General features: G+C 43.8%; 1 protein-coding gene across 3 annotated transcripts in view; it reads left to right on the top strand.

Moving 5' to 3' along the window:
* Nucleotides 1-23,982, top strand: part of LOC140199341 (receptor tyrosine-protein kinase erbB-4-like) — a 986,886-nt gene that overhangs the window by 589,559 nt on the left and 373,345 nt on the right. For all 3 annotated transcript variants that reach the window (XM_072261212.1, XM_072261213.1, XM_072261211.1), the window contains exon 4: nt 12,623-12,757. In XM_072261212.1, the coding sequence (XP_072117313.1) occupies nt 12,623-12,757 (135 nt within the window). The remainder of the gene's footprint in view (nt 1-12,622; nt 12,758-23,982) is intronic.

The raw sequence follows: 23,982 nt of genomic DNA, 5'->3' as shown, positions 1-23,982 counted from the left end.
TGAGCAGGTGTCGTGAAAATGCTCAGTGACTTTCCCTGGGGCAATATGGAGATAGACATTGATGCAGAAAGACGCTCCAATATATGGGGGAGGTGAAGTGTTCTGTTGCCAGTGGAGATGGTTGGTTCAGTTGTCCTTCGAGCTGTGTACCAGGTGTATGCATTGGCAATTTTGGTTACATTGAGTTGAGTCACTTGGACATGTGTTCGTAGTGTTGGGCAGTAACTGTCCAGGAATTGGAATCACAATTTGAGTAAGGTTTATTATCACTGACTTTTGCAACATGAAATTAGTGTTTTGAGGCAGTGATACAGTACAAAGACATAAAATTATAATAGATTGTGAAGATAAATAAATAATGCAAAAGAAGGAATAACATAGTAATGTTTATTGACTATTCAGAATCTGATGGCGGTAGAGAAGAAGGTGTCTCTGAATCATTGAGTCTAGGTCTTTAGGCTCCTTTAACTTCTCCTCAGTGGTAATAATGAGAAAAGGTTATGTCCCAAATGGCGAATGTCCTTAGTGATGGATGCCACCTTCATGAGGCACCAACTCCAAAAAACGTCCTCAGTGGTGGGGAGCGTTGTGCCATGATGGACTTGTTGAATCTATAACCTTCCGCAACCTCTTGTGATCCTGTGCATTGGAGTCTCCACATCAGGCTGTGACACAGAGAGTCAGAATGCTCTCCCTCATACATTTTTAGTAATTCGTAAGTGTCTTTGTTGAATCTCCTCAAACTGCCAGTGAAGTAGACTCACTGGCGTGCCTTCTTCGTGATTACATCAATGTGTTGGGCTCAGGAAAGATCCTCTGAGATGTTGATGCCCAGGAACTTGAAACTGCTCACCATCTAATGTATCTCCTTCTGGAGAAGATTCACACTTAGCTCACCTTTTGGAGCTTCACCTTCTTCTTCAGAGAGACCATCATCAAATTCCATTTGCAAAGGCTCCGGGGCAATGCCATCCATGGCTCCAATGCTCGTGCCTTCAGGTACACTGACTGCATCTAAACAAACCACTGGTCAGCTCAGCTTGGTACAGCTCCCACAGACACACACCAGCAGAGAGAGTCACAGGCTTCTGCTCTTAGTTATCCCTAGAAAGAGTCATAATTCAATGGGTGGTACAGTAGTGGTAGCGGCTAATGTAATTCTAATAAGGCACCAGTGACACGGTTTCAATTCTGCCACTCTCTATAAGGAATTTGTAAGTTGTCCCAGTGACTGCATGGGTTTTCTACAGACTCTCTGGTCTCTGAAGATTCGTAACATATACAAGTTGGTCAGAAGGGCGTAATTGGGTGGTATGTGCTCGTTCGTCCAAAAGAGCCTGTCACCATGCTGTGTCTCTAAATAATAGTATTTTAAACTCCAACCCTGGCTCAGTGTAGGTAGAACACAGGGTGCAGCACAGACAGCTGGCCCTCTTCACAAAAGGGGGCGGAGTGATGGACCCCCAGACAGTGTTGCCCCAGTGCTGTTGCAGTGGAGACTTGATAATGTTCTGTCTGAAGATGAATGTGAGGGTCAAAAGGTGAGTCAAGTGTAAATCTTCTCCAGGAGGAGTTCAGTCAGAAGCTGGGTCACTGCAATCCAAGATCATGTGCAAAAGAGATGGGGCGATGTAACGCCAAGGGCTGTGGTGAAAACAATGGCGATGAGAGGGAACGTGATACTGCCAGAAAGAGGGCAATAGTAGCAGCAGAGACTTTTCCTTCCTGTAATATAAAGAGAATGTTGAGAGCATCCTTTGTGACTGTGGACTACTTGGGTGACAGCCAGCAAGGTTTGTTTTGTTACGATTCTGTATTCTGTTGGCAGAGATCACCCTGGGCTGAAGGACTCACTCACTGATCTGAGGGCCCTGCCCATCAACGAAAAAAATCAAGGCAGGGTAACGTCAGTTAAAACTTGTTAGCAAGAGCTTCTGGTGTCTCAGCTTAATGCTAACTAAACAATGAAGAAAAGATTCTGCCTGGTAAGGCTGCTCAAACCTTGCATAATTTTACAGTGCTGTGTTCCAAGATATCTGAATAGCTCTTGAATGTAATTGTACTGCAGATGAGAAAGGTTGAGTAGCCAGCTGTCTGGCAGCTGTTTATCTACATTCAATATGCACACTCAGACGCCCGTGTTTTTGCAAGCGGTTGTGGAGCGGGGGCTCGGCTCTGCAGTTTTCTCAGAATCCAGTTTCAATGCCCAGACTCCTCACCTGCCCTAGTTACAGTTGGAGGCTGTAATATAGTAGTGTCTTACAAATCAGACGTTTTGGTCCAGCAAGTCAGTGCCGACAAACAAGCACCCATGGGTTAGATTGATCTTAGAGTAGGTTAAAAGGTCAGTGTGACATCAAGGACCAAAGGCCGTATACTGTGCTGTACTGTTCTATGTTCTATTAACACTAATCCTCTGTTATTCTCCATGCACTTCACTTTCTCTGTAACTGTAAAACTATATTCTGCATTCTGACATTGTTTTACTTTGTACTACCTCAGTGCACTCATGTAGTGAAATGCTCTGTATGGATGTCTTGTAAAGCTGAAGTTTTTCGCTGTACCTTGGTTCAGGTGACATTAATAAACCAACTTACTATTCCCCATAACTCCCCCAGATTTGACCACTCACCCACACACCCGGAGCAATTGAGATCAGCCAGTTAGTCAACAAACCGGTGTTGTTTAGCAGGAAACTAGAGCACCAGGATGAAACCCAGGCAGTAACGGCAAGAGGGTGCCAAGTCCATCAGAGGTCAAGGCTGACCCAGGTTGCTGGAGATTTCTACCAGCTGTGCCATTGTTGGGTTGAGTGCCTGGCTCACGCGTGTTTTGTTCTTGTTGAACTTCCAGACATGGTCCCTCCCCTATCTGCTAACATAAGAAGGTTGTGTGTAATGGTGACGGGCAGCAGGAGGAAGGAGCCATCCAAAGGTAGCATGCCTCCTCCTTCTGACTGGTTGCTCCACAGATACCCCAGGGTACGCTCTGCAAGTTGTCTTCCTTTGCCTTTCCTCCTCCCCCAGCTCCGGAGGAAGAAAGCATGGGTTTTGTCATTTCAGGTGTTGCTACAGGAAGCACTTGATGACAGAACAGTGAGGAGAGAAAAAAGAACTGCAGATGAAACTGACCGAATGCAGCCAATCGGCTGGCTGTGCAGTTCAGGTCTCCTAGAGACCCACTTCTAAATCTTCATCTCGGAGCCCAGCTTCAGCACTTAATGGAGCCATTTGGCATTGTGCCCGGGAATCAGAGCAGATTGAGTACATCAAGAAAGGAATTCTCAGCCCCTACCTGCAAGAGCTACCAGAAGGAAATCAGGAAAGAAACTCACGAACGGGATCAAAGTCAACTCAAAACCATTTAGCATTTTATCAGGAAAGAGAGGGAGGTCAGAGGCAGCCATGTTTTGAAAGCAATTAAACGAGATGTAGACAGAGGGAAAGAGATGGAGCACAGGCTGTATGCTAACTTCATATTTGCAGTGGAATAAAAGGGAAAACATGCAAGATACCTCCAGAAGAATGATACTGAATCAGGAACAAGGACTCACTAAAATGAAGATGGACAAAACCGCATGATGAAAAGAATCATAGCACAAAGCACAACAATCCTTCAGAGCTAGGCAATTGTTACCTGTGGCTTTAAGGTGGAGAAAAGCATTGCAGATCCCCTGCGCACAGTTTCCCAAAGGTCTCTTTGTATGAACAATTCCTCAAAGTCTGGAAAATTGCTCAGGCACCTTGCCAAAACAAGAAATTATAGAGATTTATATGAATATTTATTGTGGTAAAATGCTTAATGACATCTGAATGCCTTGAACATGTTTTCACTGATCAAACGAAGCCAGCATAGTTTTCTAAATGGTAAAGTCACACCTGATAAACCCAGTCAACCTCCTTTAAAAAATGATGAAAGTAGTGGAGAGTGGAATGCCCACAGATACTACTTATGTGAACTACAGAAGGAGCAAAATAAAATACCTCTCTGTCGGCTAAAGTTGCAACTCAGGGAAATGAAGGCAATTTATTTTTATCCGCCTAGTGGATTGGTTGAGCAACATAAGTCAGGGACAGTAGGCAGGTATACAGGTTGTCAGAGTTTGGCTACTTTCAGGGTCGAGTGTGTGAAGTCACCAATTATTCAATGTGTGGAATAAAAGAGTCACTTATCCAAGTTTGCTGATGGCAAATATATTTCTTTACCCCTCTCTCTCTCTCTCTCTCAGCTTGCACTATATATATTATATTTGACATTATATTTATTTTGTCATTTAAGTGTTGTATATTTTCTGTTCATTTATGTTTACATTAATTTATGTTTATCCTGTTTGTAGTGTACCATACTGCTGCTTCAGAAAGCTAATTTACGTGGCATCTATACACCATGTATGTATACCTATCACAATGAACTTAGCCTGAACATTATACCTGGCACAGTTAGGTGAAGATAGAAGCATCGAATTACAACTAGAGTGAGTGAGTACAAGAACAGAAGGAAAACAGGAGCAGGGATGGGCCACCTGAATCTGCAAGACTGCTCCAACATTCTGGCCCACCCAGGTTTTATCTTCTCTCCTGTACCTGTCCCACACAGCTCTCAATCTTTCAAAAATGTATCTACTTCTTTAAATACCTCTATCAATCTAGCTTCCACAAATCTCTGGGATTGAGATTTCCAGAGATTCACCACCCTCTGCAAGAAGGAACTTCCCAAGCATCATTATTCTAAGTGACTTGATTGGCCTCTTATAACTATGTCCCCTCCTTCAAGACTAGCAGAGACATCCTGGCATCTATCCTGTCATGCTCCCTAGGATCTTCAATGTTTTAGTAAGATCACCTGTCATTCTTCTAAACTCCAAAGAATGTAGATATACTTTCTTTTGCTACTTGTAATTGAAAAGCCCTCTTGTCCACATGAGTTAGACTAGCAATCTATTCTGGACTGCCCCTGGTGCTGGCATATCTTAAATAAGGGGAGCAAAATTAGGCACAGTACATCAGGTGTGGTCTTACCAACACCCTGATCAATGTAATACTGTCTCCAGCTCTCTCTCACTAAAAGCTAATATGCCTTGTACCTTCTTAACTTCTTGTTGCAACTAGAAAAAGAACCGTCCACAATGTCTTTCCTGACAGGACGCCAAATTAAGCTAATCCCTCCTGCCTGCACATGGTCCATATCCTTTTATTTTCTGCCTGCTGATGTGCCTGTCTTGATGCCTCTTACTGTAGACATAACTATAGCATCTGCTTTGACTTCCTCCCTTGGTAGCATGTTCCAAGTGCCTCCCATTCTTTGTATACAATCAGAATTTACCTCAGAAATCTTTCCCCCTCTCACCTTAAAGTTATGCCCTCTAATATTTAATATATCCATCAAATACCTGTAACTTCTAAATATTAAATAGATTTAATCTAAAGATTAAATGTCTGACATATTTGTAAATACATATCATGGGAAATGTCTCTCAAAATGTTAAACATGTTTATCAGGTCAAACCTTAGCCTCTGATGCTCCAGAAAAAAAAAATGATCCAAGCTTGTCCAACCTCTCCTTTTATACCTGTTCAATTTTCTTCTGATTCATGTAAAAGGACGCCGTGATTGCTCTGCACTCCACTCATCTGCAGCCTTAATTTATTTAAATGATAGCCTGTCTTTTGATTTCTCTTCCCAAAGTGAATGACAAGTGAATGGCCAAAGCCATGGCAAATGAATTTCAACAAGGCCAATGTAACACCATTCACGTTGGACACGAGGATGACACAGAATTCTTTCCAAGTGATGCAAAGCCAAATGCGGGGGAGATCAAGGAGACTATGTGGTAATTGTATGCAGACCATTAAATAGCCACAGCAGTTACAGTGAGTAATCAAAAGGATTGTTTGAATATTGACCTTCATGGTTAGAGTCCTGTGGATCGAGGTTTTCCTGGAGATAAAAAGAATTAGTCGTCTCCTATAGTTTGGAGAACTGTTGTGGACACCACACCTGGGGAAGGATGAAGATTCATTTGTGGGAGTGCATCATAGATTTACCAGGAAGTTGCCTGGACATGCAGAGTTAATTGAGGAGCAGAGATACAGGAACTGAGGTGGTAATCTCTCAGGTGATAGGAGAGGTCTGATGGAATTTCTGCACTAGCTGGAGACCTCTGATCCTTTACACCGGGCTCAGTGGTGAACTTGGGAAATTGTTCCATATGTATGACTTAGTGGGAATGGGGGTTCTCTCACACTGATGACAGCTGATGATCCAGTCGTTCCAGAGTTTAAACCAGCCATGGCACTGAGGTAAGTGGGGTAAGGTGGAATGTGCACTTTGTTAGTGTGCAGGATGTGAGTGCTGCCACTGTTTAATGAAGTGAGTGCAGTTAAAAGTATCCACACTGCTGTGGCTCTACAGTCACACGTCAACTAGAGTGAAGAAGGTAGATTTCTTCCTTAAAAATATTAGAGTCAGTTGAGTTTCTCCAGTAATTCTTTTGTTTCATTCACTGACATTAGAAAGTAAGAAATGTTAGGAAGAGGAAGCCAGTTGCCCACTCATGCCTGCTCCCACACTCAATGGCTTAATTGCTGTTCTTTTACCTTAGAACCACTTTCCTGAACTAATCCTTCATCCCTTGATAACCAAAACAATATTAGCCTTTTATTTCATTGTTTATTTAATTATCTCAGTTTCAATTCCCCGTCTTCAATGCGAGCAAAACTCGTATCTTTGGATTATTAGCCCAGGTCTCTAGATACTTGTGGAATAAGTCGACCCTATTTGCAGTCAATCAGGAATCTGCCTGAACTGCAGAGAGAAAAAGGGTATGAGAGGGAGGTGAGCCGGTGGGGAGGGAGGTTGGCAGGAGAGTAAGATGTGTGGAGACCTGAGGGTTAGTGAGAATCAGGGGAGGGACAGGGAAGAAGGTGAGGGTGAGGACATGGGTGGTAGGTTGAGGCAGGTCTTGAGCTGGTGGGGTGAGGGTCAGCATGTGATTAACACAGTGGGGGGATTCATTGAGAGCCAGGGTTTGGCCCAGCCCCACATCTACTGCATAGCATTCTCCAGGGCAGGTGCTGGTGGGGGCTGTTCAGTGGTGGTGCCTCACTCCTCCTCACACGATGAGCAGAGGTCACCAGATAAAGCAACTGAAGAAGAGCTGCCTTTTGACGCCACCTTGAACATGTCCTGCCCTTCACCTTGGGGCTGAGATGAGGAGCCAACATTATCAACAATCGGAGTAACACAGACAAGATGCTGGGGCATCTCAGCTGGTCTGGCAGCATCCATGCAAATTACTAAACAGTCAATGTTTTGGGCCGAGACTGTTCACCAGGACTGAAACGAAAATGTGAAGAAGCCAGAATAAGAAGGTGGGGAAGGAGGATGAAGTAAGAAGTTGGGAGCTGATAGGTGCAGAAGGAAAACAACTGAAGAAGAGGAGAGTGAACTTTGGGGAAAAGGGAAGGAGGAGGGGCACCAGGTGAGGAGAAGAGAAGAGGTGAGTTGGGGGGGGGGGGCCAGAATGGGGAATGGAAGAATAGGGAAGGGGAGGAGTAAATATTACTGGAAATTAGAGAAATTGATGTTCTTGCAATCATCCTGATGTAGATTACAGGACTGCTTTGTTGAGCACCTTCGCTCTATCCACAACAGGGAGGATTTCCTGGGGCCAGCCATTTTAATAGCCATTCCTATTTAAGTTCCACCAGGGTTGCCTCCAGTCTGACGGCATGAGTGCCAGTTGTAGGTGCTGTAGGTCAACTCCTTGGAGGCATTGAGTTACAATGTTCTGTAAGGGAGAAGTCCTGCTAAGTCCCATGTTTCTGCTGCTGATAGTTCACTGATAACTGTACTATGTTCCCCTGATTTTTATCATCCACCTTCAACGTTGAAGCTTTCAACCACCAGCCTTTGACTCAGGAGTCACCTGCCTCATTTTTGTTTTCCTTGAATCTTTCTCTACTGAACAAAGCTCTACTCAGAGCAACTATTCAGAATAAGTTGAAAAACATACAAAAGAATTCCTGCAGGTTCTGAAAATCTGAAAAAAACTACGTTGGAAGCACTCGGCAGGTTAGGAAGGATCTTGCGGGGGGGGGCAGCGAGAGAAAGAGAGGGCCTTGATTGTTGGAGTCCATGATGAGAGGACACAGGCGAATCTCCTGTCAGAAAAGCATGATTTGTTCTGAAACAAAGAATGCTATTGGGAGGCATTCAAGAAAGGCCTTACACAGATTCAGCAAACCCCTGTCTCTACTGATTCAGGCAGTACTGGAACAAAAGCCCCCTCCCAAAAACATCACTATTTGCCGAAGGATACCAACCTGAAGCCCACACAGTCAACATAATGTAAGGCTCCACAGAGCTACCTCCACAGGCCCAATGCAATCATCAAAAGATAGTCTACCAGTTCTTCCACCACCAGCTTACAACAACAGATCCAAGGGAAGATGAGCAACACAGATAAATTAGAAACAGCTTCTAAATGATGACTCCACCTTTCCCTTACGGAAAAAAACATGCAAAGTCTGGCTGGCAGGCCTGACTGCAACTAAGAAGATTGTAGTCCAGCGTTGGAAACCTCCCCATGATATTTCAAATACTCACTGGCTTCTGAGCTTTTTGGACATTTCTTACCTGGAGCTTTCAGCAGCAAGAGTAAATGATGCACGACCAAACACAATCTCAATGTGGACAAATTTGATATCTAACTTAAAAGATCTTTCGTTAAAATAGGAATGCTTTGTCTGTGTATGTACTACTGTTCAGTTGGTTGGTGGAGGGGAGGGGGATGGGGAGGAGAGAGGGGTGGAGGGGGGATGGTGATGAAGGTTGGGGGGTGGCTGGGTTAAACAGTCAAAAAGTAATTGGCAATTGGTTGTATTGAATGTAATTTGTTGGTGTTGCAATAAAAAAATGAATAATAAAAAAAAGTTAGTCTACCAGCTCTGTCAGAAGGTAGGCCACTTCGAGGAGGTGTGGTTTGTGTAGCAATGCACCATGGGAAAATGGCGCAATTCGACCATCGAAGTGACGGCTGGAGCAAAGAAGTGGACGCTATTTTCCAAACCGATGACTTGAGCCACTGAAAGCAGCCTCCTTACTTGGCTACACTCAGCCAGCCCTTGAAATTTGAGCTGGATACAGGATCAGCTGTCACCTTGCCAAGCGAATTATCCTTAACGCCAGATTACAAAATTATGACCGCCGGTGTTCCACAGTGACACTGGATGTATGTGGGGCCTTCATGGCAGAAGCGGTTCACCAGGAGGATCTGTTTCACTTACTGGTGCATGTAACTCGGGAAGGCCAACAGCCTAATTTACTGGGCAGAAATTAGATTAAAAGGATGACATCGGTCCTGCCCTGCATCATCTATATTGGGAGGAAAGCCTGCATTGAATTCTCTATTAGCAAAAACACCAGTTAGTTTTCCACACCAATGCATTGATCAATACTGTGGTCTGGTGGCTGAGTTCAAGCTTAAGGAGAACTGCCAGCTGCAGTTTTTTCAAGACCCACTAAGTGTCCTCTGCCATCAGATTTCTGAATGGACAATGAGCCCATGCATTCTACTACCGTACTATTTTCCCCTCTCTTTTTTCACTACTTAGTTAATTTTTAAAAAGATAATTCTTATTGTAATTTATAGTGTTATATATATATATATACCAGTAATTCTGATTCTGATTCTATATTGATGAAATGTGATGCTGCCCTGTATGGCTTTTGCTTCCAGAACAATGTCTCAGGCTGAGACGATTATCCTCAGCTCGACCGAGAAGTCCTAGCCATTATGTTTGGCATCAAGTGCTTCCATTGGACCTATCTGGGTGTCCATTTAAAATCCCACACAGTTCATAAGCCTTTGCTGGCTTAATGGGGAGAGACGAGGTATCCAACAGATATTACCCAGAATGCAACAATGGATATTGACCTTATCTGCCTATCTTTACACCGTGAAGTATATTTCTGGAATGCTCCAGTTTCCTCCCACGTCCCAAGATGTACTGGTTAGAAGGTTAGTTGGCCATTGTAAAGTGTCCTATGATTAGTCTAGGGTTAGACAGTTGAGTTGCTGGGTAGTGTAGTTCATTGGGCTGGAAGGTTCTGTTCCATGCTGTCTCTAAATAAATAAATAAATAGAAATTGTGGTGACTGACACATTAAGCAGAATACCAATGAGGTTTCATCTAGTGGAGATCCACAGCCCAGTGCCCTCATCGTGAGCTAACCAATAAGGCACACAGAGGTGAACCGTCCCCTGCAGTGGTTCACAGGGGTTCACTGGCTAGTAAACCAGTACCAAGTAGGATTGATTTTTCTCAGTTCACCCCACTTATTTCCTTCCTTTTAAGGGAAGAGGGATTCAGTGTTTCTGATCGGTTGCGAGAATGTGTCAAGTGCGCATATGGCCGGTTGATCATGCGGTAAATCGATTGAGTCTGATAGGCAGGGGAGGCACTCTCCTTTGCTTGGACTTTCAAGTGTGAATGTTTCTTCGTCTCGGAATAATCATGCTGTTCTGATGTCATTCTTGCTCCGCGCATACGTAACAGCACCCAGCTGCATCATTGCTGAAGCTACGCCGTGATCTCACTCTCCACCGAAGACCCCACATCCGTTATAAGCATAGGAGACGTGAGAGAGCATGGGTTACAGGAAAAGTGGGGGAATGGGACTGAAGGGATTTCACCATGAATTGACGAAGATCTGAATGGGTGAATGGCCCTTTATGTCATAAAAAATGAGAAAATGCTGTATAAACATGATGTGAGATTTCCAGTTCAGGGGTGGAGATCAGATTTGTTGTTGCAAGTACAGATCCATGAATCATCAGACAGGGTTTAATGAATCACAAAATTACTTGATTGTCCTAAAAACCTGCCTTGTTCACTAATGCCCTCCACGAGAGGAGATCTGCTGCCCTTACTGACGTGGTCCCCACATGACTCAAAGTTCAAAGTAATTGTATTATCAATTTATTGGCATCATGTACTACACTGAGATTCATTTTCTTGCAGGCATTCATAGTACAACAAAGAAATACAGGAAAGTCCATTCATAGTATAACAAAGAATCAATGAAAAACTGCACACAAAGACAAACAAGAAATCAATGTACACAAGATGATAAACTGTGCAAATACAATGATAATAACAAATCATAATAATAAACGGTAAATAAATAGTATTGAGAACGTGAGTTGTCGAGTCCTTGAAAGTGAGTCCATAGGTTGTGTGAAGTTATTCACTTTGGTTCTGGACCCAGGGTTGTGGTTCACTCTTAAATGCATTCTGAAATAGCTTGGTAAGCGTGGAGTCACAAGAGACAGCTGGTGCAGAAATCAGTCCTGAGGCAGGGTTTCGACCTGAAACTTTGACAATTCCTTTCCCCCCACGGATGCTAATTGGCTGGCTGAGTATCTCCAGCATATTGTATGCTGAACTAGTGACCAGCCTGACCAAGGGCAGTTAGGGGGTGGACAATCAATGCTGGCCTTCCCAGCCAAACCCAGACACCGAGAAACAAATAAAAACATATCCCAACAACTCCAGTGCAAGAATCCACACTTGGATAAAGATAACCAATGACTTCAGAGAAGAAATGAGACAATGCAAAGGGAGGGAAAATTTTTAAACTGTACCTTGAGAGAACATTTTTGAAAGAGCAGCGTCTCACCCACCAGTCTTCTGACTGATTGCAACCACACTGCTCGCAAGAAGCCCAATGGCCCCTGACAGTTGTTCATCATGCAGGATTAGTGAAAGTATATCCCTTTCTTTGAAATATTACTGAGAGGGAAATGAAGTTTGTTGAACGTGAATGAGCTCAACAGGTCAGCATAGTTTATATGCTTCTTATACATGTTATCCCAGCCGGAATCTGTAGCTATGGGAACAAGAATTTCCTTATCACTTGAGTGCCAATTCTACATCAAGGGTTCCACCTGCAGCAATATAAAAGTCGTGGGGCAGGGGAGATTCCTGCTCCTACATTTATTTCTTCGACTCAGTAAATCAGAAGCCTCATTGTTTTACTTAACTACCCTTAAAGTACAGGTTATGTTGAAGCATTCAGAATAAGTTAAAGGTGCAGTTTAAATCCTTTATTCTACTTCACTCAAAAGACTCCAAAGACACTTCACAGGGAGCAGTTGTATCACAGTGATAGAACGCTAACATCTTTCATTTGTAAATGAACAGAATCAACGCAAAATTTTTATTGTTAATAACTGTATTGAATAAGGACTCACAGTCAACGAATGGTTTTCTTTTCCTGTATGTAATTATTTTTATTTTGTAATATTTCTGAATAAAGTATTTTTGGAAAAAAAACTCTTTCACAACTTGCAATAGTGTCATCAAAAAGTTATTTTTCATGACATGTATACCCTGGGTTTGTATGCCTTTGACAATAAACGATGGATATACTGGATCAGGTGCCCAAAGTCCTCTGCGAAGTTCAGTATGGTGGAGGCCAACTCTTAGGGAAATGAGGAGAGTCTGCACTGATCTTGGGGATTGTAAAATGTTTTTTCTGCCTTTGTGCCTGGAGTAGGTTGCTATAGCAATGATGGAGATCACTTTGGAGTAACTTCAAACTTGTGCTCAATATTACAGAAATCCTGAATGGAGGCATCTACATTGACCAGAACAAGTTTCTATGCTACGTCAACACCATTCATTGGCAAGACATCGTGCGCGACCCTCGCACTGCGGATATTATAATTGTTCCCAGCAACACTACTGCAACATGTAAGTTCCACACCTCTTTACCTTTTTGTTGGGAAGAATTATATCGCTGAGTGCTTTTTCCCTTTTCACTGTTCCACTTATATCCTATGCCTATAGAGTAACATTATCAACTTCAGCATGTATGACAGTTTAAGTTCAGGGCCTACGATTACCCAGCTTGCTTCCTATGAGTCCCACACTCTTTGGATTACCTTTTAGGGAGTTAATCCTCTACAGGGTGTACACACCAGGAAACCAGCTCCAGCACTTCGCTGGTAGGGGAATCAGCACATATGTCTCCAATATTGTGAGTTGATTGATGAGGTTGCTGGTTTATTTAGACAGCTCAGCTTTTTGATCCAGTAAGTCTACTTGGCATTATTGTTAGCTGCTGTGAAACAGTGGAGTTGGATAGCATCGCCAGTCAATAACTGCGGTGATGTACAAATCCGGAAACAGTATCGGACATTTCATTTCTGATTGGTGAATAAAAATAGAGTGACTGACATTAATAGTGAAACTGTGAGTTTAATACTCAACTTTGCACAGTGTCTTGGGAAAATGCTTAGAGATATTGGCATGTGCTAATGTTCATAGACTGATGTCATGTTCTTGAATTGATGTGTGGGGCTCCTTGAAAGTTAGTGGTAGGTGTTTGTAACGTAGTTATGAGCATGCAAAGTACAGTTAGCAGTCCTGTCTCAGATGATGCATCAGTTGTGCTTGTCCTGGAATGAGAATACCGTTATCAGCACTCGCCTTGAATTCCCTGTCTTTGTGTACCCTTGAGATGATCTTCCCAGAGTGGAAATGTTAAGTGCGAAAGGTGATGGGGGGAGAGGTTTAAAGCAAATATGTGAGGCATGTGTTGTTTTTGACTCAGAGAGTGGTACGTGGCTGGAATGGGCTACTAAGGTACAATAGTAACGTTAATGAGGCTGAAAGATAATAGTGTGAATATTCAGGCAATGGTGTGGGGGGGGGAAATAAGGCTTACGTCCAGTGTAAGCCGGAGGGTTGGAGTTTAATTCAACATTGTGTTTGGTGTAATGCATCGTGTGTGAAGGTGCCTGATTCTATGTTGTTTTATGTTTTAGGTTCCATAATGGTGATCTAATGTCCTGTAGATATTAAAGAATTTCAAACAAATAATTCATTCAAAAAAATAAACATATATATGCATATAAAGTGTGTATATATAAGTGTTGGCGTGTGGCTAAGTGGTTAAGGCGTTCGTCTAGTGATCTGAAGGTCGCTAGTTCGAGCCTTAGCTGAGGCAGCGTGTTGTGTCCTTGAGCAAGGCACTTAATCACACAGTGCTCTGCAATGACAGCGGTGCCAAGCTGTATGGGTCCTAATGCCCTTCCCTTGGACAACATTGGTGTCGTGGAGAGGGCAGACTTGCAGCGTGGGTAACTGCTGGTCTTCCATACAACCTTGCCCAGACCTGTGCCCTGGAAACCTTCCAAGGTGCAAATCCATGGTCTCATGAGACTAACGGATGCCTATGATGATACATATAAACATTTGAGAAATTTTCATCACAAGTCATGTTCTTCCACTTACTTAACATTAACACATCATCAACTATCATTTTTATGTTATCTTTGATCACCACGATTCAAGGGGTTTTAACATACTTTCTTGTCACTTCACATGCACAGGGCACACAGAGCCCTTACAGTTCTTGTGCTCAGCTTCAGCACATCCCTTAGCGTGTTGTCATGATCTTGGGGTGAACCAGCATATTGCAGAGTTTCAGCTGTACCTGAGGGTGAAGCCATAACTGTTTCCCAGCAACAGTTGATATTTGTCAGAGTGGGTGCCTCTGGGAACAGCTCAGACAGCATAGAATTCCACGTTATGAGCAACAAACAAAATGCTGAAGTCCAGATGAAGGGTCTCAACCAGAAGAATTGACTATCGATTTCCCCCGCAGATGCTGCCTGCCCCTCCAGCAGTTTGTTTGTTACCCCTGATTCCACCATGTGCTGTCTTTTGCATCTCCGGTTTCATGTAGCTGTCTAGGGTGAAGCTCGACAACTACCTTTGAATCTGTTCCCAGTCTTCCTAGCAAAAGCGGTCCCATTGCTTGTGCCTTCTTGAATTTTGTTTTTCCAAAAATATACTTTATGTGTAATCTATCCAGTGACTATAATCTTGATGTATCTTTCTCAATGTTTATTTTACAAATTAATTAAATACATTCTTTCTTAACACATCAGCCTCAAAAGTTCAAAGGTTTATTTACTAACAAAATATACATCTCTGAAATTCTTCTTCATCAGATAGCCACAAAACTAAGAAAGAAAAGGACAGCAGCACGATCATCAGCCTCCGAATCTCTCCTCCCCCCACAAAAATACCCAACAACAACAGAACAGGCACAGCAGCCATCAAATTGCCCTCTCCCGCACTCAAAAAAAGTGAGAAAGATCAGGCGAGAAACAGAATATAAAAAAATATAAGACTGGGGAAAAATAGTCTATAGTCCAAGTCCATATCCAAAACACAGAAAACCTGGCTAACATTCTCCAGGCACAGTGGCAGCCTTTCCCACCAGCGATCAAAAAGCAGTCTCTCTTCTACGGTAGAAGAGCGACCCCCCCCCCCCCCCCAGTGATGTAAAGGCAGTCACCTATCTCTGACAGCAGAGCGACCCCCCCCCCCCCCCCAGTGATTAAGTGGCAGTCTCCCCTCCCCTCTCCGGTAGGAGAACAATCTCCCAGCAATCAAAAGGCAGTCTCCCCTCTCTGTAGCACAGCAATCCTACCAGTAAATCAAAAGGCAGTCTCCCCTTCCCGGCAGCAGAATGATCCCACCAGTGATCAAAAGACAGGCAGCCAACGCTCACCTTTTACATTCACCTCAATGTTTTAATATCCTTCATCACCTTAATTGCTGAACAATAGATATTTTAATCGGCAAAATGGAGTCAAACATTGACTCATGGCCCATCCCACAGTCTTCTCGCCACAAGCTTCGCACACGCTGCATCTGTCTCCTGGAAACCTCTCAGAGACTGCAGAGCGCTGAAACACCCAAACAATCTCCAAACTGCAAATTACAGGCTCCAACAGTTCCAGATTCACATTCAAGACAAAAAAACAATCATAAAGGACAGAAAGGAAGTGAAATATATGGTTTCATAATCCATCCAGAAGACGTTGACCAAAGGAGTGCTGTACACAGGCGCGATCTTGACCGAAAGTCTCTCACATTTCTTTCTTAACTAATCATCTATGTAGTATCTGGAGTTGTTAGACAGGGTTCATCCCTTCAGTGTCCTTAGACTGCGGGTCCTTTCCTGCCAAGTCTTTGCAATGGCTGCAACAAGCTTCAATCTGCCCTCAGCACATACTCCTGCACCTTGGAATATTTCACTCATCTTCTAGAATTTGTTTTAAATTTGATAAATAAACGTTATCCATTGAATATATACAAGAAGTGCAGAGAGTGGGGCTCTCTTTACATTCATGATGTTATTCACCTTTTACGTTTGTGGTGGGAGTTCGTTCTGTGCACAGAACACCTTTGCAATTCATGCATGATGCAAACCATGTGTATGAAAAGCTTTTACACAGGGCTTAGCCCCTCAGTCTTTGATAGCAGAAGGGCCTTACACTACAGTTCAGTATTGAGGTCTAAGTTCTCTCTTCCATCGGCTTTCCTTTCTCATGTCTCTGACACTCCGCCTGACTCTCTCCCCTTTTTCTTTCCCTGTGTTTTTTCCCCTCTCTCTGACTCCCTGCATTTGAGAAACACACACAAATTCTGGAGGAGCTCAGCACATCAAGCAGCATCTATGGAGGGGAATAAACAGTCAACACCTCAAGCCAAGACCTTTTATCAGGAATGGAAAGGAAGGGGCTGAAGCCAGCAGGTGATAGTGAAACCAGGTGAAAGGGAAGGAGCATAGGTCTGGAAGGGGATGAAATAATAAGCTGGGAGATGATGGGTGGAAGAGATAAAAAGCTGAAGAAGGGGATCTCTAATAGGAAAGCACAGTGGACCATGGAATAAAGGGAAGAAAGAAGGGAATGAGGGAGAAAGGTAACAGGCTGTTGAGAAGAGAAGGGAGACGGGGTAACCAGAATAAAGAATAGAAAAAGAAGGGAGGAAGGGAGAGGGGGAGTAATTGCCAGAAGATAGAGAAATCAATAGTCATACCATAAGGTTGAAGGCTACCCAAATGGAACCTGAGTTTGACCTCATCGTGGCACTAGAGGAGGTCATGGTCAAACATGTTGGTATGGGATCTGGAAATTGAACTGAAATGGGTAACCAGCTGGAGATCCTCCCTTTTGTGGTAGACAGTGAAGGTCCTCAAAGAAGCAATTTCCCCCATCCTGCGTCGGGTGTCACCGATATAGAGGAGGATGCTCCAAAAGCACCAGATACAGTGGATGAACCTAACAGACTCAAAGGTAGTGTTGCCTCATTTGGAAGGACTGTTTGGGACTTTGAATGGATGTGAAGGAGGAGGTATAAAGGCAAGTGTAGCACTTGTCTTGCTGCTAGGGAGAAGTGCCAGGAGGGACAAGTGGACAACAGAGCTAAATAGAGAGTGATTCCTATTGAAAGTGGAGAGGGGCAGGTGGTGGCAGAAGGAAAGATGTGCTTCATGGTAGGACCCCGCTAGAGCCGGCAGAGGTTCTGAGAATGACCTTTTGGATACAGAAGTGCATGGGGTGGTAGGCACTGTTATCTCTACGCTGCACGGGTACACGGCTGTGCAGTAACTGAAATGCTGCGGTGCAAATCGCCTGCGTTGCCGTCGTGCAGCTGGAAATATTTTTAATATAATGTTAATTTAAAGTGGCACACAGTTTTCAGGCTGTGTAAAAATTTGCTGCTCAGAACAATGGTTGGTCCACATAGCTGTAAAAAAATTAGAGGGAATGTTGGTGGCAGTAGGGATAAGGGGAACCATATCCATGTTACGACAGTGGGAAGATTGGTTAGTTGGTAAAGATCTTGTCCAGTAAACCGGAGATCTTGAGTGCAAATCTCAACGGTGCCTTCATTCTAGCCTGTCCTGCTTTTAAAGTCTATCATTCCAGCCTGGAATGTGCCAGTTGGCAACATTCCCTTATGGACATCTTGATGTACTGGCAGTCCAGCATTTTCAGGAAGGATCTGACCAGGAGGGCTCTTCTCACTTACAGCCAAACAGGGTCTCAGTGCATTCTGGGAGCCCTGCTGATGAGGCACTTGTCCAGCTCACCTAGACTGTCTGCTCAGGAACTATCCCACAGGATCCACATGTTTTTGTCTCACATTTTTGCCGGAGGTTCTGAGCTGACCACTGCCCTGATGGACCTGTGGTCCGAGGTGTTTCTTGAAATGAACATTTCCACAAACTATAGGTAGAGAATGTCCAGCTGAATGGGATGTTGCATGGCAACACAGTCAGCCTATCCTTCACAGCACTGGGGACAGGTTCAGATTCAGATTCATTTGTTTATCACACTTGTTTGAAACATACAGTGAAATCTGTCGTTTATATTAACAACCAGCACAACCTAAGGATGCAAGTGTCGCCACACATCTGGCACCAGCACGGCACGTTTGGCAATGTTCGGCAAGACAACACAGAACGCAACAAGCATAAAAAGCAGCAAGTGTAAATAAATCCCTTTCCTCTCCCACACACACAGTGCTTTAACACCAGGATGGACCTCCAGTCGCCAGGCTTTGACTTATAGACTTGGGGACAGGTAGAATCTCGGCACAGAGCAACATGCGTCCTTGTGTGGAAGCTATTCCCACATCTCTGAGATGTATGGAGGTCTAACCACAGCAAGTTCCCCTTTAAATCAGGGAGGTATGCAATGTTGCTCGGTCGGAACCCGGAGGCAGTTGTGTTACCTTGCACCTGCTAGGGTGATAGAACTAGAATGGCTGTCATAAAAAATCTTGGCAAGTTACTGCAGGGAATCTTGTTGATGAGGCACACACAGACCATGGCTCCTCACGCCTGTGGCAGAGAGAGGTAGGTTGCGTGCCAGTCAAGCGGTCTGCTTTGTCTTGGATACCGTGAAGTTCCTTTAGTGTTGATGGACCAACACGTATCCAGACACATGAAATGAACGCCATTTTATTCTTGACCTAAGCTTGACTCTCCACAAGCAGTCTATGACTGGTTTTCACGGCCGTGCCATTTTTAATTTCAAATAAAATTTGAGCCCAAATGAAAATCGCTGTTGCCATGCTCACAACCGTGGCTACTCTCCAAATAATCCTGGACAACTCCACTGTACAAGAAAGGCTTGCAATTATGAATGGAACCATATCCTATTGCTCTGCCGAATCCGGGGCACTTCACATAAAACGGATTGCTTTGAAGTCGAGTGTTTAATTGAGTATGCAGATGTGGCTGATAATTAGCAAGATCCTTTGAGTAGCAACTGGATGAATTGCCAATGAAGGTTGGTGTTGTTTGAGGAAGGAGTAAGGGCCAGCACATCACGAGCCTCTTGCCTTCTGTCAAGCAGTGAGGTTTTTAATAACCTTTGTGCTGAGCACCTGGGAAGCAGATCCAACATCTCGGCATGTGGCCACTGCCCTCCACATTTTCAGAGTTCTTGCCATACTACGGCTCGGTAGCAATCCAGGGTAACAGCTCAAGCCCTGAAGTGATTGAGTGTTACTTTGTGCTTTGGAGTGGGATAAAAATGCTATTATATTGGCATTAACCCACTATTACACTAGAGGGCTGCTTGGATATACAATACACATCAGGTTTGAGCCCAGCCTGTGCCTGATAACTTTGTACAACTTCCATCCAGATCTGACCGTTGCTGTAAATATAACAACTTCAACACAGTGTTGATATGCTTGCGATGAAACAGCGGATAAGTGCATCCTTGTCTTAAGCACGCTCACTGTCAATCATGTACACCTCCCTTCCCCAACTCTCCCTTTCTACCTGCTCTCCTTTTCCATATGGTTGTTGCTTTGCCTGATTCTCCCAATCCCTGTAACTCTCTCCCATTCCATGTGCCGTACTCCCTTTCTCTTATTCCCTCCCATTCTCTGTGTGCCTCTCTCTCCCTTTCATCCATTTCCTATTATCTTTGTCTCTCTCCCTCTCTCATCTTCTACTGTCTCCCTGTCACCCAATCCATCTGACTCCTTTCCACTTTCCAATTCCCTCAAACTCCCTGTTCCTCTTTCCTTCTCTCCTGTTCTCTGTCCCTCTTTCACTCTCTCCCATTCCCTGTCTCTCTCTCCCTCTCTCTCATTCTCCACTATTCTCTGTCTGTCCCATTCCCTGTGTCCACCCTTCTCTCACTCTCTCTCTCTGTTTCTCATTCCCTATGTATTCCTTTTGTCTCCTATATCTCTTCCCCCCCCCATTCTCTGCTATTCTCCACGTTTCTCTCCACCTGTTAAACCACATCCACTCTTTTCAATCCCTTTTCTCACACAGTAGGTGCCCCATATCTCTCAAGCTGCTAACCATGAGCTCCCCAGTCCTGACTGACACTCCCAGTGTAGACAACTGTGCTAAAGCAGGAGGCAAACACCAACGAACAGACATGAAGCAAAGGATCGATGTGCTGCACTGAGCTGGACCTATTAAGGATATTGCGGAAGCCAGACCTGGGCCCCACCAGGCAGTGTTGTGCAGGACTCAGGAGGTAGGAAGATACAGGAGCAGGCCACCTTTGGAAGCTGAGGTGTTGAACCCATCAACAAAGAACAGAGAACAGTATCGCCCAGGAAAAGACCCTTCAGCCCATCATCCTGTGCCAAACTAATTAAACTTCTGACTTACCTAATGTCCTCTGCCTACTCAGTGTCCCAATCGCTCCATTGTCTGCACATTCACGTTCCTAACTAAGAGCCTTTTAAAAGCCTCTAAAATGTCTTATTTGTCTCCACTACCTCCCGGCAGCACACTCCAGGCACCCACTATTCTGTCTAAAACAGACTTGTCTCACACATCCCACAAGACCAATAGGCAAGGGAACAAGATTAGATCATCCAGCCCATCGAGTCTGCTCCGCCATTCCACCACGGCCAATCTACTATCCCTCTCAACCCTAATTCCTGTCTTCTTCTCGTAACCTTTGATGCCTTACTAATCAATAGCCTATCAACCTCTGCTTTAACCCAATGACTTGGCCTCCACACCCATTTGTGGCAATGAGTTCCACAGATTCACCATCCACTGGCTAAAAAGAATTCCTCCTCAATGTTCCCCTTTGAACTTACCCCTTCTTAGCTTAATTGTGTGCCTTCTAGTATTAGACACATCGCCTTTAATAAAAAGACGCCAGTTCTCTACTTTATCTGTGCCTCTCATTATCTTATAAAACTTTGCTGGATCTGCTGTTCCAGAGAATACAACACAAATTTGTCCTTACAGCACATGTCCTCTAATCAAGGCACTCTCTGCAAAACCTCCACACCCTTCCTGTAATGGAGTGACCAAAAGTGTATGTCATTTGTGAGAATTGAAAAGTCATTTCCCCTTCAGGTCATGAAATCGCTAATGCGATTCTACTGTAGGATGCATAGGTACGGAGTATGGTTGCTTGTAATCCGTGTGCGGACAAGATGTTACTTGTAGGCCGTATATGCTTCCTGCATTGGAATTCTTCTTGGTGCCTGCAGTGCATCGGAAGAACCTTTTGCTTGACTGTGTCAGTCATGAGGCTGGGCCTTAGGTGGAAACAAATACGGACTGTCCGTCAGTTTTGGCTGCAGTAAAGTGTTTGAAGATATCAGAAAGGCTCAGTCCTTAGTATGTCTGGTGTGTGAAGTAAATTGTGATTATACAGGGCAGAGTATGACAGTCCAAGTATCAATGTATAATATAACACAGGGGACTGCAGACGCCGGGATCCGGAGCTACAAGCAAACTGCAGTTTTCACAATTATAAACACAAGCGATGCTTGAAATCTTGAGCAACACACACACCCACAGTGCTGGAGGAACTCAGCAGGTCAGGCAGCACCTATGGATGGGAATAAACAGTCGACGCTTTGGGTCAACACCTTTCATTAGAACTCATGAAGGATCTCGGTCCAAAATGTCAGCTGTTTATTCCCCTCCGTACGTGCTGCCTGGCTTGCTGAGTTCTCCAGTGTTTTGTTGCAGTTTTCGTAGTGTGTAGTGTTATCAATGTTGCAGAAATGAATTTACAGACCTCTCTTCTCCCTTGCGGACTTGCACAGGCCTTTCCCACAGTAGATATTATTATGTGTTGTAACTCCAAATCATTAAACTAATTGCAAGAAAAAAAAACGGGAGCCCAGCAAAACTGGTCTTAGTTCTGTTTTTACTTTAAGCACGGCTCACACGTATGACGTGGTAGCGTCATGATATATATGATTCACTTATTTTTACATATAACCCATAATGAATTACTTAAATGAATAAAAATGCTTAATCAAACAATATATGTCTCACGATATTACTCAAGTCTTGCTGAAATATTCAGTACACAACATTACTCCCTGCCTAGCTATAAACTCCAACTCAATGTAGAATAGATCTCAGTTATATATACAGTATGCTACTTAACACAACTACTACACAGACACCCACAGCATAGTAAATTTTAAATTGGCACGTTCAGGCCGGAGGATTTAATCACTGTGGAGGATTTCTTACTCTTGTGGGATAATATCTTTCATGACAAGGGGAACTGTTCTGCTTGGCAGGTGAGACTTATAGCTGTGAAACAATCTCAGGTTCTGGGGCCTCCTCCGTAGTGCTTGTAGGAGTTGAATCTGGGACTGCAGGAAGTGGTTCTGATAGTTCTGGCTACCTCCTTTCTCTAACAATTGACTCTGCTGTTGTCAATTGATGTATGTGTCATCGCCAGATGATATCAGAAGCAACCTTGATGGTGCAGAAGGATAGGCCTGTTCTGTCCGTAATCTTTCACGTTTGATCACTTCTGTAGACCCTCGCCAAAGACTGCTTGTCCAGGAGTGAAACAGTGAACCTAGTTTGAGGAGCCCTCAGTTTGTTTCAGCTGTTCGTCCTGCATACTTCTCCTGAGATTGGGATTGAGGAGATCCAACCATAAGTGCAAGGGACGACCGAGGAACAGCAGAGCTGGTCGGTTGGTTGTGGAGTGTGTAGCATTACGATGTACAAGGAGCAAACTGGTGAGCTTCTGGTCCAGTGTTAGTGTGCTGCGTTATGCTGACATTGCTCGCAGTACATTCTTTAGACCATGGACAAACTTTTCCACCAAGCCATTTGTAGCTGATACAGATGTTACTCCAATAATAAGCTTATTATTGTGATAAAGCCCTCTGAGAGTGTTTATCGTGAGAAACACCTTGGACTCTTCTTCCATCTCTGTTTGTAAGTAAGCCTCAGCTAAGTCCACTTTGCTGAAGTGTTTTCCTCCAGAACGGTTTTCAAAGATATCCTCTATCCTGGGCAGAGAGTATTGGTCTACTTTCAGTATTGGATTTATGGTAACTTTAAAATCACCATGGATCATGACAGACCTATTCTTCTCGGTTACTGGGACCACTGGTGTTGCCCATGGGCTCCAGTCAACCTTGGAAAGAATTCCTTCAGCCTTCATGTGATCCAGCTCACTGGCTACTTTGTCATGAATGGTATAAGGAACCAGACAGGCTTTGTAAAACATGGGTGTAGCATTTTCATTTAACACCATTTTACCCTTGATATGTTTGAGTTTTCCAGTGCCATCCTTGAACACTTGGCATCATCCAGGACCTTTCTTAATTTGCTTTCAGTTGACTCCGTTGCAAGGGATAAGGCATGCAAATGGTAGATGGATCTACAATCAAGTCGTAATTGGCTGAGCCAATCATGGCCCCACAATGCTGGCCCTCCTGTTTTTAACACATATAAGCCCAGTGTGGCTTGTTGGTTGTTGTATCTCACTGTTACAAATGCATTTCCTACAGGAGTCATCTTTTCTGCATTATAAGTTCTTAGTTGGATAGCTGCAGGCTTCAGTTTGGAATCTTTGAGATGCCATTAAAACTCATTTTGTGGAATGACTGAAACAGCTGAGCCAGTGTCCAATTCCATTCACTTCCAGTGTAAGTCATATTGATTGTCTATTGCTAGTTTTCACATTGTAAATCTCAAGGCCACGCAGTCCACTGTCACTCTCATCATCATCAGATTTTTCATCAACGGCACTTTTAATATTTTTCTCTTCCCTGTATGGAATATTTATTTCTGTCTGCCCGAAATTCTCTTTGTATGTATTCTACTTTGTTGCATTTTCTGCAAG

This window comes from Mobula birostris, chromosome 6 (genome assembly GCF_030028105.1).
Source record: "Mobula birostris isolate sMobBir1 chromosome 6, sMobBir1.hap1, whole genome shotgun sequence".
NCBI classification, from domain to species: domain Eukaryota; kingdom Metazoa; phylum Chordata; class Chondrichthyes; order Myliobatiformes; family Myliobatidae; genus Mobula; species Mobula birostris.
The sequence above is the reverse complement of the archived record's forward strand: the minus strand, read 5'-3'. Positions and strand labels throughout refer to the sequence as shown.